The 14,682-nt window shown below is 40.4% G+C and overlaps 1 protein-coding gene and 1 long non-coding RNA gene across 10 annotated transcripts in view; both read left to right on the top strand.

Annotated features, from left to right (window-relative positions):
- The window catches only part of inpp4b (inositol polyphosphate-4-phosphatase type II B), a 159,778-nt gene that overhangs the window by 130,305 nt on the left and 14,791 nt on the right, over window positions 1–14,682 (top strand). For all 9 annotated transcript variants that reach the window (XR_016116309.1, XM_089006957.1, XM_089006956.1 and 6 more), the window contains 9 exons: window positions 4,948–5,205; window positions 6,950–7,094; window positions 9,094–9,269; window positions 9,480–9,603; window positions 10,148–10,274; window positions 10,997–11,137; window positions 11,418–11,515; window positions 11,629–11,741; window positions 12,604–12,758. Coding sequence is in view for 8 of the 9 variants with exons in the window: in XM_089006957.1 (XP_088863083.1) it covers window positions 4,948–5,205; window positions 6,950–7,094; window positions 9,094–9,269; window positions 9,480–9,603; window positions 10,148–10,274; window positions 10,997–11,137; window positions 11,418–11,515; window positions 11,629–11,741; window positions 12,604–12,758 (1,337 nt within the window). In the remaining variant the exon portion in view is untranslated. The remainder of the gene's footprint in view (window positions 1–4,947; window positions 5,206–6,949; window positions 7,095–9,093; window positions 9,270–9,479; window positions 9,604–10,147; window positions 10,275–10,996; window positions 11,138–11,417; window positions 11,516–11,628; window positions 11,742–12,603; window positions 12,759–14,682) is intronic.
- LOC148892483 (uncharacterized) lies at window positions 1,555–2,201 on the top strand. The gene is made up of 2 exons (XR_016116313.1): window positions 1,555–1,762; window positions 1,848–2,201. It is a non-coding gene; the product is annotated as an uncharacterized LOC148892483 (long non-coding RNA).

Genomic DNA, 14,682 nt, shown 5'->3' with positions numbered 1-14,682 from the left:
TCACAAAGGCAAATAAAACGACTTTGTTATACAGCACAGTTTATTTCTTTAATTATAATACCATATCACATTTATTATACATAAAATAAGATATATTTTGTGTAATTTTAAGGCTTAGAATATTAGAAAGTAGAAAATTATGTTTTATGGGGACCTGGGAACGGATTATTCTCATTTTAATGGTTTCCTATGGAAAATTAATTTTTGACATCCACACTTTTCACCTTACACACTCTGTCTGGGAACCAATTAAGTTCGTAAGCCAAGGTATCACTGTATTGCATTTTTTTCGAGGGGGCAGAATTTTCCCCATATTTTCTTCCTATTTCTCAAGTCAAAGCGTCCGCAGAGGCCCGTTTTACCTCCTCTGTAATCACGCATATGCAGGTGGAATGACAAACACAATGTCTTGTGGTTTAGTATTTAAAAAAAAAAAAATAAAAACAAGGAACTGCAAAGTTGCCAATTAAGCGCTTCCACTCACAAAAGAGACGACTTGCGTCCTGCGGCGCTGCCAAATGCTTCCCCTTTTTTTCTTTCTTTTCTTTCATTCACCCCTTTTCAGTTTCCGTGGGGGGAATATATATATATATATATATATATATATATATATATATATATACAGTAAAGTCTCGTTATATCGATATTCAAGGGAGTCCGAAAAAATATCGATATAACCGGGACTATCGATATATCCGATCCTGCGCCGAACTCCATTAAACAAAAGCCGCCAAAAGAGGGCAGCCAAGCGCCATATAAGAACAAGCAATGCAAGACGTCTTGGCGTGAAGTCATTTTTATTTGCATTTGAATAAAAAGTGACATCGGCTGTCCTTTAATACACAGTATGGAATGTTAATAATTTTCAAATTCATCGCGCTTCAGCAGACAAAACAAGAAACATTGTTGCAAAAAACGATTGCATTCATATACAGTACAGTGGGCATGTACATAACACAACAGGGAAACTGCAACGCTTACATCTTACTGTATTATGTATACAATTTTAAAAAGTCATCAATCTTCTTCTGCTTCCCATTTTTACCTTTTAACACAAACACTTCAATCTCGTCTGCTCCACACGAGCTAGCGTCTGAAAATGAAAATGGCTCTGCTACACGGGTGCTGGGCACGTAACCAAGTCACCTGACCAAGTCGACCAATGGCGCGACTGATGGCGTGACACGTAACCAAGACACGTGACCAAGTTGACCAATGGCGCGACCGATGGCGTGTCACGTGACAAAGTCACACGGCCAAGTCGACCAATAGCGCGACCGATGGCGGCTCATGTGACCAAGTCGACCAATGGCGCGACCGATGGCGGCTCACCTAACAAGACACGTGACCAAGTTGACCAATGGCGCGACGGATATATCAATATAAACAACAAAAATGGCCGGCGGGGGATGAAAAGGAGCACCGTAATAACCGGATTCTCGTAATAACCGGGTATCGTACTAAACGGTACTAATTATACATAAAAAGACTAGAAATGTGCAAGGGAAATGAAAATAGTATCGTAATAAGCGGTACGTGACCAGCTCTCGCGGGCAGACGCCATTTTCAGACAGCAGCTCGTGTGTATCAGACGGCAGCTGTGTGTCTTCAACATATACGGACAACATATACAACGCTGACGAAACTGGTTTATTTTACAAGCTGCAGCCAGAGAAATCCTACATCTACAAGGATGAGGATTGCCGCGGGGGTAAACGTTCAAAAGAAAGACTTACAATCATGCCGTGCGCTAACATGACGGGTACCGATAAATTACAACTTACATATTGTTATCGGGAAATCAAAAAAAAAAAAACAAGGTACCGACATTGCATCGTATGTTGCAGTCGACAAAGACATTGCGACATTCCCAAGCTCATCAGATGCGGATATCGCAGCAGAGGTCAAAGCCAAGATTCCCGTGATGATGATAATGACGATGAAGAAGAACCGACTGAATGCACACCTTTTGCAACATCGACAAAAGCGTTGTTTATATTAAAATATAAAAATGGGAAGCAGAAGAAGATTGATGACTTTTTTAAATAGCATACATACGTACTAATTGCAGTGTTATGTACATGTACTGTTATATGAATGCAAGCGTTTTTTGCAACAATGTTTGTTGTTTTGTCTGCTGAAGCGTGATGATTTTGAAAATGACTGTACATTCCATACTGTGCATTAAAGGTTAACCAACATCACTTTTTTGTGTTTCTTGACTGACATCAGAAAAAGGTTTTATAGCATCTACAATACCCAAAACACGCAGTATAATAAAACACCAATAAAAATGACTTCAAGTCACGGCAAGACGTCTTGCATTGTTACGTCACAGCTGCGCGCCGGCATTCTATTCAGGCACTCTCGAACTGTCACGTAAGTTATGTAAACGTTTTGGTTTTTCATTCATGTACAGTATTTAATTGTGTTGCATCCAGATATCTTTATTGCTTGTAACAATCACTGTTTTTCATATGATTGTACATGCTGGCGTTCGTGGCTTCGTGTGAATAGAACTTGACGATTTAGCATTGGTTGGTTGCATTTTTGAAAGGAAATAGTCATTAAAAAGTGTAAAGACGTTTTTATTTTATGCACAACTTTATTTTTCACTTCACTACTGTACAAAAAAAACATGTTAGATACGCAATCCATGAACCCAATGATGAAATTACATGCCATAACAAAGATTCTCCATTTACGCACCCCCCCGCCCCCAGGATCGGATATATCGATAGTCCGGTTATAACGATATTTTTTCCGACTCCCGAGAATATCGATATAACGAGACTTTACTGTAACCGATATCGATATAACGAGACTTTACTGTATATATATATATCTTTCGTTTATTACTTGTTCTTTCTGGACACTTTCTTGGAAAATTAATAGAAAAAAAATTAATTTGGTTAAAAAAAATTGGAAATCATATTGGACAGCTCTCGGCAACAGAATGCCGCCTGCAGCTGACATATGTTGGTCGTTCCAATCAGTGGCAGTTATGAGGACTCCTGGCACGACCATACCGTGTCGGGTCATAGTATATGTTTGCTTCACCCTGTCAGGTTTGTTTCATCTAGGCAGATTTTTATTTGTGGTTTTCTTTGATACTTTGTTCTTTTCTGTTCAGATGACTTTGATGTTTTAGATTTTGTTCCTGCTGATTTTATTTTAATACAATTTGTCAAATACAACCTGCTGCTCCCTCCTGCCTGCTTTTTTGGGATCCACAACCATCACCACCTCGCAAAACGTGACACAGAAAAGGACTGTGGACAGATTGCGTGCTAAGTGTCATTATTTTGAAATATAAACAGTGCTTAAAAAAATATATAAGAAATATAAATAATAAGTATACATTATAAATATGAAATTTGAATTCCATTTTTTTCACCAAATTAAATTCTTACCAGAAGATTTTTTTTCTTTAAATGTTCCAATAAAGTGTCCAGAAAAAAAGTAATGCACAAAAACTGTGATTTCAAACACGCTAAAAGAATACATTTGTAATTATTACCCCCCCCCCCCCCCCCCCACCCCCATCCCACTTTCAAATTGTTGCTATGGACTGCAAATGTCCCCATTGTGGGACGAATACAGGTTTTCTGATTCTGATTTAAAAAAAAAAGCATTTACAAATGTTTCAGTCTTTTTTACAATGTTGTAGTTTGATGCGAATTTTTCCATAAATGACGAGAACGATAAACAGAAAAAGTTATGATTTTTAAGAGAGTGAAGCACAATGACTTTTCAACTTGCTGATGAAGGGCTTCACGTTTGCTTGGGTGTAATTGCATTGCCGCCAACATGACTCAGGAGAGCTTTTATCACTGTCACTCTGGCGTGGGGGGGGGGGTTGCCGTGACATTGCCATGTTCTTTATGAATGTCGCTATCAAAGGAGGGATGCTCCTTCGAGACGTCGCCTGTCCAAGTAATTGAATCGTTTGTTGTTTTTGTTGCCGCTCACGGGCCGCAATGTCTTCCTTTGAGACATTCTTTTTTTTTTCAGCTTCAATCCAACAGGATCCCACAACTACATTTTACACTTACACTCAGTGGGAAAGTCATTTGCTGGATAATTGCTTTTTTTTTTTTTACTTTTCCTAGATTTTTTTTTTTAAGTTCTGCTGTAATTTTACACTTTGTTTCATTTTATTTCTTGTACATATTTAATGTAATTGATTAATGTATTTATTTATTTATCTGTTTAATTATTTTTAATTTTACAGGTGGATTTTTTATTATTTTTCTCTTTATTTTGTAATGCAAAACAGCAAACAAAAATACATTAACCAGACCATGTGCAAAAATGTGACCACTTCAGTGCCAGGGTTTTTGTCATTGTCACTCAAATTGCAGTACCCACAGAATATTGAGTTTTAGAACTACATAAACATTCAATTAAGTGTAAGAAATCTTAGTCCCCCTTCTTTCATCAGAAAAAAAGAGTTAATTCCTAAGTTATATGGGTTACTGTATCTGCGCTAGAAGTGGGGGCGGCTGTACAAAACATATTGATTTATATAGCGCTTTCACAACAGCTAACAAAACGCTAACATGAACGAAAGGAAAATGCTGCCCCCTCATGGAAGGAAAAACCATTGCCAGAGGTCTGACCAGTGCTTTATTGGCATCCCCCGCAAGAAAAAACAAAACCCGAACAAATTCAGGAATGGCGCTCCATGTCATGCTTTTCAATTCCCGCCCAAATAAATTTGTAAATGGCATCCAATTAAAAAAAATATATATATATATATATATATATATATATATATATATACGTAAAATATAAGTTGTGCAAGACAGTAATCCCTCTTTATCACTGGCATTCCCGCGAACTCAATGGCTACAAATTTTGTTTTCCGATCTCACTCTGGCGCTCACCCCAACTGTTTTTCTTTTTTTGCCAAATGTTTTCTCCTTGTCTCTTTGTCGACTGTAGACGGAGCAATTTGTCCACACTCTCAAGGATGAATTGGTCAAATGCGCCCTGTTGGCACTACACGCCGCCCAGCCCGGCTACGTGTCCAAAAACCAAAAAAACGACGAGCGAGACAACCTGAGTCCCGTCCGGACGGCGTCACCTTTACCCCACCCCGTCGACGAAGCTACTTTGTGCAACAACGTGGATGGCACGCATGGCCTTAGGCGAGGTGACGACTCTATTCCGCACCACAAAGAGTACGACGAAGAGGAATGGGTACGTGTCGCGTCACGTTGAGTACATGTTAGTTTCATTGCGCTGAACCTTTTTTTTTTGTGACAATAAATTCGGATTACAAAGTAAATCAGGAATATTTGCTTTGTCTGAAATTGTCTTGCTTCCAAAAGTTGGATTTTTTTTGTGTCGTTTTATTTATTTATTTATGTATTCATTTATTTATTTATTATTTTCCGGTAGTAACATGTCTTTTACCATGCCAATATCCAGTCATCATGCGCGTCTTTGAGAAATACCTCCCGTAACTGTCCCTCTGCCTCTGACTGTCACGTCACTCGAGGCTCGAGGGCTGGGCTCGAGTGACGAAAGGACAGTGGGGAGTGTGGATCCAAAATACACGGCGAGACAGATACTCGGATACAAAAGTCTTTACTGAGGCACGCATGAAAAAATAGCAAACTGGGAAGAGTGGAGGAAGATAACTAAATGACAGCAGACCTGGCAACACGGAAGTGGAAACGGCAATGTCCAAAAATACTCCGACGGAGACGGTAGTGAGCGACAGACAGATATAGGCAGAAGGCACAATCAGTGAATGACAATCAGCTGTGGGAACCCAGGTGAATGATGATTGGAGGGGCCGTCTCCCAAGATTGGCGGAGGAGGTGACAGGAGGGGCGGGGCGCGCCCCGGATGGCAACGAGATGTGACGAATACGGTGCACCCTATGGTCGTGAAACTACAAGATATTGAGATTTTTTTTTTTTTTTTTTTTATTTTAACCCTTATATTATGTTGAGGTTATTTATTTATTTATTTATTTATTTATTTATTTATTTATTTTCCGGCAATAGCATGCTGTGGTGACCCCTGACGGGAAAAGCCGAAAGGAAAAGAAGTGCAGGAAGCATACCTTTAACCATGCCTATATCCAGTCATAAAGCGCGTCTTTGTGAATGTGTTGGCGGGAGAAATAGCTCCCGTAACTGTCCCTCTGCCTTTTTAATACGGTGCACCCTATGGTCGTGAAACTACAAGAGATTGAGATTTTTTTTTTTTTTTTTTTTTTTTTTTAACCCTTATATTATGTTGAGGTTATTTATTTATTTATTTATTTATTTATTTATTTATTTATTTATTTTCCGGCAATAGCATGCTGTGGTGACCCCTGACGGGAAAAGCCGAAAGGAAAAGAAGTGCAGGAAGCATACCTTTAACCATGCCTATATCCAGTCATAAAGCGCGTCTTTGTGAATGTGTTGGCGGGAGAAATAGCTCCCGTAACTGTCCCTCTGCCTTTTTAATACGGTGCACCCTATGGTCGTGAAACTACAAGAGATTGAGAATTTTTTATATGCTTGGACTCAAGATTTTGGACCTCCGAAGATGGGCAAACGCCGCCAAGGATGATGTCCAGTTTTGGGTCATGTCATTCTTGTCATATTGCGTGTCTTTCGCACAATACATGAAAAATAAAAAGGCTGTGGATTATTATTATTATTATTATTATTATTATTATTATTATTATTATTATTATTATTATTATTATTATTTATTATTATTATAATTATTATTATTATTATTTTATCATTAGTATTGTGGTTTTTTTTGTTTTTTTTGTTTTTGCTCTTAATTTTCGTGTTGTTTTTTTTAAGCTGAAGGTTTTTTGATGAGAGAGATCCATTTTCTCTCATCCGTGTTTGGGGTGATTTTGGGCTTCCTTCCTGTTATTTGGTTCGTATCATTTGTGTTTGCGCACTTTGTGATTGTTGGATTGTTTCAGGACAGAATTTGGGCCAGCGTGGCCAAGCGGCTCAACTGTGTCATCGCCATGGTGGACCAACTGGCCGACCAGGATGAGCGCGGCAAGCAGGAGCGTAACGGCGAGCAGCAACGGCTCGCTGACGTCATCACCTCACACAACCCTGGTAAAGGAATTATTTGTTTGGGAAAATTACAATTATATTGACCCAAGAAGCGTTCTTGCTACTGAAGTTGCCCCTTTTAGCGTCATAGGGCCTTTGCCAGAGTTCCTTATAGTTGTGTGTTGTCTGTCTGTGTGTACGTTTTCGCCATAGGGGTCATTATTGATACAACATTGCACCCTATTGGCAGCTAAGAGAATTACAGTGTTTTTAAAAAGTTTTGCGAAACAGATTTGTCTGTCTTTTTCTCTCTCTTTCTCTCTCTCTATCTGTCTATTTCTCACTCAGCATCAGCAACATAAAGTATTTATTAGTATTTATAAAATAGTATAAAATAAACTTTCATTGTAACAACAAAAGAAACATCGATCAGGGTCATTTCCTGAAAGATCACTTGTTGCTAGGCAGATTTCACAGGGCGCTACAAGTGTTTTATTTTCTTTTTTACACACACGAGAAAAGAACGTTGAAATAGACAAATAAATGTGACTATTGGTTTTACATTTTGTTTTGAATATAATTTGACACCTTTTTAAATTTGGGGGACAAGTTGTGATTGCAAAAGGTGTTATAGTGGAGAAATTATGTTGTAATTTCATAGATGGACCACTCCTGTACCACTGAGACCTTACACAGACGTAATTTCATAGTGGAAATTGATAACATTTTAATGGTAGATTTTCGAGCAGCTTAGTTTTATTTTTTCAAAGGTACTCTTTTTTGTTTCATATTTTAGTCTTGGGTTTAGTTTTAAACAGTTATTCAGTATTGTGGCACATAATCATTTTATTTATTTATTTTTTTGGGAAGCATTCTTAAAGGACAACTGACACCTCCGGACAAGTTGTGTCCAGAATTTGTAAAATCACTTCAAATGACTTCACTGAGCGTATTTTAATAAGATTCCACCGCATATAGCTATATTTTACGTTTTAAGACTTGGTTTACGGTTTAAGACTGAATATTCAGGAAGTCTTATTTTCGAGTTGATGACGATGCTTGACGTGACGTCACGTCTGGAACGCCCCTGACTGATAAAGCGACACACAATGCATTTTTGGTACTTTGTTTGGTCTGAAAACTTTGTGTTGATCCGTGTTGATGGTGAAATTAGAAGGAAAACACATAAATAACGCAATGGTGAATCCTTGTGTGTTGCACCAAGACTACTATTTGATCCTTGTTGACACAAATTTCCAGCAGACAAATCAGCCCATTTCCAACGGAGATTGGCCGCCATCTTGTGCATTTTCTGGGACGCTACATTGGAGTCCTGATGCCTTGCATTGATACGGGAGGACTTCTTGAATCACTTGCAAACAGTTATGCTTTCCTCTTCAGAACTATTTGAATCATATTCATAACTGGATGAGTAACAAGAAAGCATCTTCTCCGAATCTGAAGCCATTGTTTTGATTCTAGAGCAGGGCAAGACGTCCTGGCGTGATGTCACGAACAAGGGGGCGGCACCTTCTCAAACTCGCAATTTCCGGGGTCATTTTGAAGTAGTTTTGGGGCACTTTAACTCATTTTTATGTTTTGCATTTGACGAAAAATATCAGCCTGCGTGTTTTGGGTATTTCAGATGCTATAAAACGTTTTTCTGATGTCAGTTAGGAAACAAAAAAATGGTGTCGGTTGTCCTTTAATGTTAATTCTTTGCTAAAAATGGGGCTTTTATAATCTTGATTCAGAGGGGGAATTTTTTTAGAGAACACGAAATGGACACAGCATCTTATCAGTGCTAACCGCTGGTGCCATTTCATTCTTGTTTTACAAAGTCTTTTAACAGGCGCCGTGTCCTTTTCACAATGACAATTTCACGATGTGTTTAATAACCCGCTGTTAACTGCGAAATATCTCTTATGAATTCTGATGCTGTATTAAAAAAAAGTTGTCCTTGAGACATCAAATGTCCTCTTGAACAGAAAGTGATGCCGATGGGTCACCACATAAGATGTGAATTCACTTCTTCCTTGTCCTTCCCACAATGTTGACTCAGCAAGTGATTGGCGGGAGCAACTATGCCCTCTAGTGGTCGAGTTAAAGGAGTGCGTGACACAGGTGATGGACAAGGCCAAGCGCGCCGTCACCTTTGTGCTTCTCCAGGAAGCCGCCTGCAGCGTCCCGCAGGGTTTCATACTTCAGCAGAGGAAGGACGTCGTCTTCAGTCAGGCTGTAAGTCAAAACGGCAATTATCATAATAATAATAATAATAATCAATTTCATTTTTAAGCGCCTTTCAAAACTCCCATGCTACAAATGCTAATAATGGCGAGAATTGTGAGCTAGGATCCCTTTTGTGTTCACTTCAAAAGCAATGGCAAAAACAAGCTTTGGTGCTCATTTGAATGGCTACGGGTGTTTTTTTTTTTGTGTGTGTATCAGCTGGCAGTGTTGGCGTGCGGTTTCGTCATGCGCGTGTACGCAGGAATGCAAGACAAAGGTTTCCTGAGGCAGCTCCACCTGGTTGGCCTGGTGGCCCAGTTTGAAAGCCTGCTCAGCACCTACAGTGAGTTTGGAAACATAATTCAACAAATTATCAGTTTATGAGTACATTTTTTGCTGAGTCATCACATTAACTCCTTCAGTCCCAGACATGTGCAAAAATGTATCCACTCCAGTCAGTGCCAGGGTTTTTGTCATTGTCATTGTTGAATTCCAAGACCTACAGAATATTAACTTTTAGGATGACATAAACATTCAGTATAGTGTTAGAAACCTTAGACTGTCTTCTTACGTCAGAAAAAAAAATGAGTTAATTCCTAAATTATATGGGTCTGAAGTTATATGAGCTTGAAATGAGGGTGGCCGTCCAAAATACAATGTAATACCTACAAAATGTTTTATATAGCGCTTTAACAACAGCTAAAGCTGGAACAAAGCGCGAAAATGGAACAAAGGGAAATGCTACCCCCTTGTGGCCAGCGCTTTATTGGCACCACATCATGAAAAAACAAAACCCGAACAAATTCAGGAATGATGCTCTATGTCATATTTTCAATTCCCAAATAAATTCGTGAATAAGTTATTGTGAACATCCCAACCGTCCCAAGGCGAAGAGATCGGCATGCTGGAGGACATGGAGGTGGGCGTGGCAGACCTCCAAAAGGTCGTTTTCAAGGTGACCCAAGCCAGGACGGACCACCTCAGTGACCTTCAGCCTGTGGTGCGAGGCAGACGGTGAGAAGCGGTCGCATCCCGTCACTTCAAAAAGTTGCTTCTTTGCATGCTTGTTGTCCACGATCACTCCGATGGATATTTATTCTAAAACTGCTTCCCTCAATGTCCCTCAAAGTCCAAATCACCAATCGACACCCCTCCCCCCCCTGTAGTGATTGACGATTCATATTGGATTGGATTACTCCTGCAGTGGAGACATTTTTGTTTCACAGCAGCAAAGTGGAGAGGAAAAGAAGAAGTAGAAAGACAAAATACAGGAGTTGCTGAAAAGGCTGCAATTCTTGCTGTGCCATGTTGAAATCAAAACAACAACAACAAAAACTAAATAACAAATAATGTGACATAACAGAAAAGATACAGACAGTCAATCAATCATAAGCACTTTTTGCACCCTCAGTTATATGAAGCAGTTCTAGATGAAAGAGGAGAGGATCAAAGCGTCCTTTTCACCAGTGGATTACAGACGTCATGGTAAATGTTGAAAGCAAATACTGTACGAAGCTGTAGCATCCATTGACAAAAAGCGATTGTCTCACATCTCCTGTCCCACGTAAATCCGCTTCAATTCCAAGCCGCGACAGATCCACATCCACTTTCTTCTCAAATCCAAGAATGTTTATTGTTGAAAAACAATTATGAGGACTTGGAACAATTTGGAGTGAAACAAATGAATAATTGTTGATCACATTAAGTCATTCAATCTAATTGTGGTTTGTGCTCAGGGACCACTTCACCGTGGAGGTCCCCCTGCTGGGACCCGCCTTCCAGAACATGCCAGAGGAAATCAAGGAGGGCCGACCTCTGCGCGTGTTCCCGGTGCTTTTTAACGTGGGCATCAACGAGCAGCAAACCATTGCCGAGAGGTCAGCGTATTTTTTGGGGAAATTTCTTCTATTTCGTTATTTTTCTACTTCTGACAAAAATATGTTTTCCCTTCCAGGACCTCCTGGTAATAATGACACCAATTCAATCTAATTGCTATATGCCGATCTAAATGTGTTGAATAGTGTCATGATTAATCCACTCCATTAAGTGGTAGTGCTGCTCTCAAATGTGCATTTTTTTCTTAATTCTTTCTTTTGCAGACTATAATAAAATAATGTTAACAAGACTGTTTACAATGTATTTCTACTTTGTCCACAGGTTTGGAGACAGTTCTTTACAGGAGAGGATTAACCAGAAGAACTTTGAAACGTTGCAGTGTTATTACAAAACCTTAAGTGAAAAGGTGCCACGTGAATGTAAGTCAGTGAAGCCGTTATCACCAAGGTGTGGTCAGTTAGCCCAGAAGGAGAAAGTCTCACTTTCACCCCCCCCCCCCCCTCCCCGTTCCCATGTTATATAAACCAACCAGGTCTACCGCGTTTCCAAACCCAGACCGACATCAAGGAATTACTTGAAACCCTGGGCCAGAATGTAGTTGCGAAGCGGAGGAAGAATGTGGAGATTCTGTGGAGTGCTGCGGCGGTGAGCACCAATCGTCTCCATGCCCCACCCCCCGCACCTCCCTCGTAAATTTCCCACTCGGACGTATAAACAAAATAGCCTTGCGTTGCATAAGCCACGCAGCTGGACTTCGATGCAGAAATGCAGGCAGAACGCGGTAGTTAAACATTTTTGCAGTTCAGCGTGAGAGAATTCACATGTTGACAAGATTTTTAGCAGTAACGGAAGCCATCTTCCGCAAAAAAAAATGGGGGATGTACAATGATGTCATGATGTCTTGTGCTATCTCTGTCACGGTTTGCAAGGAGGTGATGGTGTTTGAACCAAGAGTAAAAGTCTGCCAAGATGAAACAAACCTGACAGGGTGCAGCAGACACATACACAGTAAAATGACCCGACACCGAATGGTCATGCTGGGAGTCCTTTTAACTGCCACTGATGAGGACGCCCAACACCTGTGCAACTGAGGGCAGGGCCGTCAGTGCTATCCGTTGGTCGCCAACCAGAACGTGACAGTCTGCCGCGGATTGGAACGACCAACACCTGTGCAGGTGCCGGCGGGGCCGACAGCACCGCCCGTTGGTCGCCAAACAGATCGTGACAATCTCGGTGCCAAGGAACTTTGTTGAATTGACTTGAGGAGCGTCATTTGGACTTAAGTACTGCTCAGCTGGCTATTTTGGCATCTAGAAAAACGATGTTGAAATGAGTTGATTCATTTATTTATTGACAAAAGTAGTCCTTTGCCTCTAAAACGGTGCCAGGCGATCGTGTTGACATGAGTTGAGGAGCTTCAATTAAAAGTAGTGCTCAGCCAGTCCAATTTAAAGATAAAATGTAGCCTCCCCAAGTCCTGGATTAACTATTGACTCCAACTGTCCAGGTTTGCCGACGTCTGAACGGAATCCGATTCACCAGCTGCAAAAGTGCCAAAGATCGAACGTCCATGTCCGTCACGCTCGAGCAGTGCGCCCTGCTGCGTGACGAACACCAACTCAGCAAGGATTTCTTCATCCGCGCCTTGGACTGTATGCGCAGGTAACGACTTCAGACAAATCGCTCTTAAAAAAAAAAAAAAAAAAGAATAAAATATGTTTTTTAAAAAGGGTCATTTCATCTAAATCACTGACGCACAGTCAGACGGCCATTTTGATTTGAAGGCGCCATTTTCTTTATATTTGGAGGGGGGAATTTCAATTCTAAATAATTACATTGTATCACAAATCAAAGTCCATTCCAACCGGATTGGATTCAACCAAACTGGTAAAACCAGTTTGGTTGAATCCAATTAAAACCAAACTGGTTTTACCAAATTGGATTTGAAGACATGATTTTTATAAAACATTAACTCATTCACTGCCAGACCATGTGCAAAACTGTGTCCACTCCAGTGCCAGGGTTTTTGTCATTGTCACTTGAATTCCAGGACCCACAGAATATTGACTTTTAGGACTACCTAAACATCCAATACAGTGTTAGAAACCTTAAACTCTCTTTTTTCATCAGACAAAAAGAGTTTATTCCTAAATTATATTGGTCTGGAATTATCTGAGCTTGAAATGCGGGCGGCTGTCCAAAATACAATGCAATACATACATATTGATTTATGTAGTGCTTTAACAACAGCTGAAGCTGGAACAAAGCACCAATGTGGGAAAAAGGAAATCCTTGTGTAAAAGAAAAACATTGCAAGAGGCCATAGCCAGCGCTATATTGGCACTCAAACATGAAAAAGCAAAACCCGGACATTTGTCCGATCCAAAATTGAGCCGAGCTTTCATCGCGAACAGCGACAGAAATTGGCCCAATCCCCAAACGCCTAATTCAAAAATCCTCTTAAAGAAAACAATAAAATGAATTTATTTGAACTGACCCTTGAACACGATTTGCGTTTGTGCACATACACCTGCCACCCACCTCCACCCCGCTTGTCGCATTTCGCCATCCCCGCACGCATACATGAACGTTTCCATGGATACATCCACCCAACAATAAAGAAACAACTTCACTCTTACGAGCGTTCGGGTTCATCGAGTTTTCAACTCAGCGCACCATGAATGTAAACGAAGAAGCTTCAAAACACGGCTAGATTGCTTTTCAATTTTTACAACAAGACGCTTGCATTGATGCACGCTCGCCATGCTGTGATCCGTTTATGACCAAACACGTGGCTCGCATGTTTTTCCGGCAAGGTGACGGACTTTATTTTTAAAACAGACAAAGGAATGATAATGACGCAAAAGTAGGTCAATGAGTAAGACCTGCTCGACTGGTTTTGGCGCGAATCAAACTCAGTCGCGAACATTATGCAACACCTGTGCTCTGGGGAACTCAATACGACATCTATTTTTGGTCCCACGAGGGCTTCATGAAGACAGTAGATCTGCCTACTGACTCAAAAAGTCACTCGTGTCTCGCTATGGGGGAACCAGTTCCTCTGCCTCAGCACCTCAGGCTAATTTTCAGAATCCAAGGTTACAGTTTCTTTGTTTACCACGTCTCACCTCAAAGAAAATCCTCTCAACCCCAAAACAAGATTTGTATCCCTTGAGGTGCAAGATTTAACTTTTCAACTGAAACAGTCAGTCTTTGAGGACGCCTGACTGGAAGATAACCATTTCCTGCTTTACTGGGAGGTTGGGGTATGTGGTAGGTTGAAGTCAGCGCTGTGAAAGGTACAAAAGCCAAATCCATGTAGGTAAAACCCCTGTGACAATTAATGGATCCCAGAGGCTACAAAAATATACTCGAGGTAGATCCGTTGTCTGAAAGAGGTGTAAACTTGACTCAAAAATAACTGTTTCCTGCCCTAGAAATGTATTTTCCTGAGATGCTAAGGTTGAGGCTACTATCCATGAGCAGAATCCTCTTGAGAATGCGTCCAATGACAAGTTTTGTCTACTGAAGGTACAATAACCAGAAACGAAAGCTAGCAAGCTAGATAGTAACGATCCATTGATAG

The sequence above is a fragment of the Hippocampus bargibanti genome, linkage group LG10, assembly GCF_051943395.1.
Source record: "Hippocampus bargibanti isolate YZ-2025 linkage group LG10, ASM5194339v1, whole genome shotgun sequence".
Taxonomy (NCBI): Eukaryota; Metazoa; Chordata; class Actinopteri; order Syngnathiformes; family Syngnathidae; genus Hippocampus; species Hippocampus bargibanti.
The sequence above is the reverse complement of the archived record's forward strand: the minus strand, read 5'-3'. Positions and strand labels throughout refer to the sequence as shown.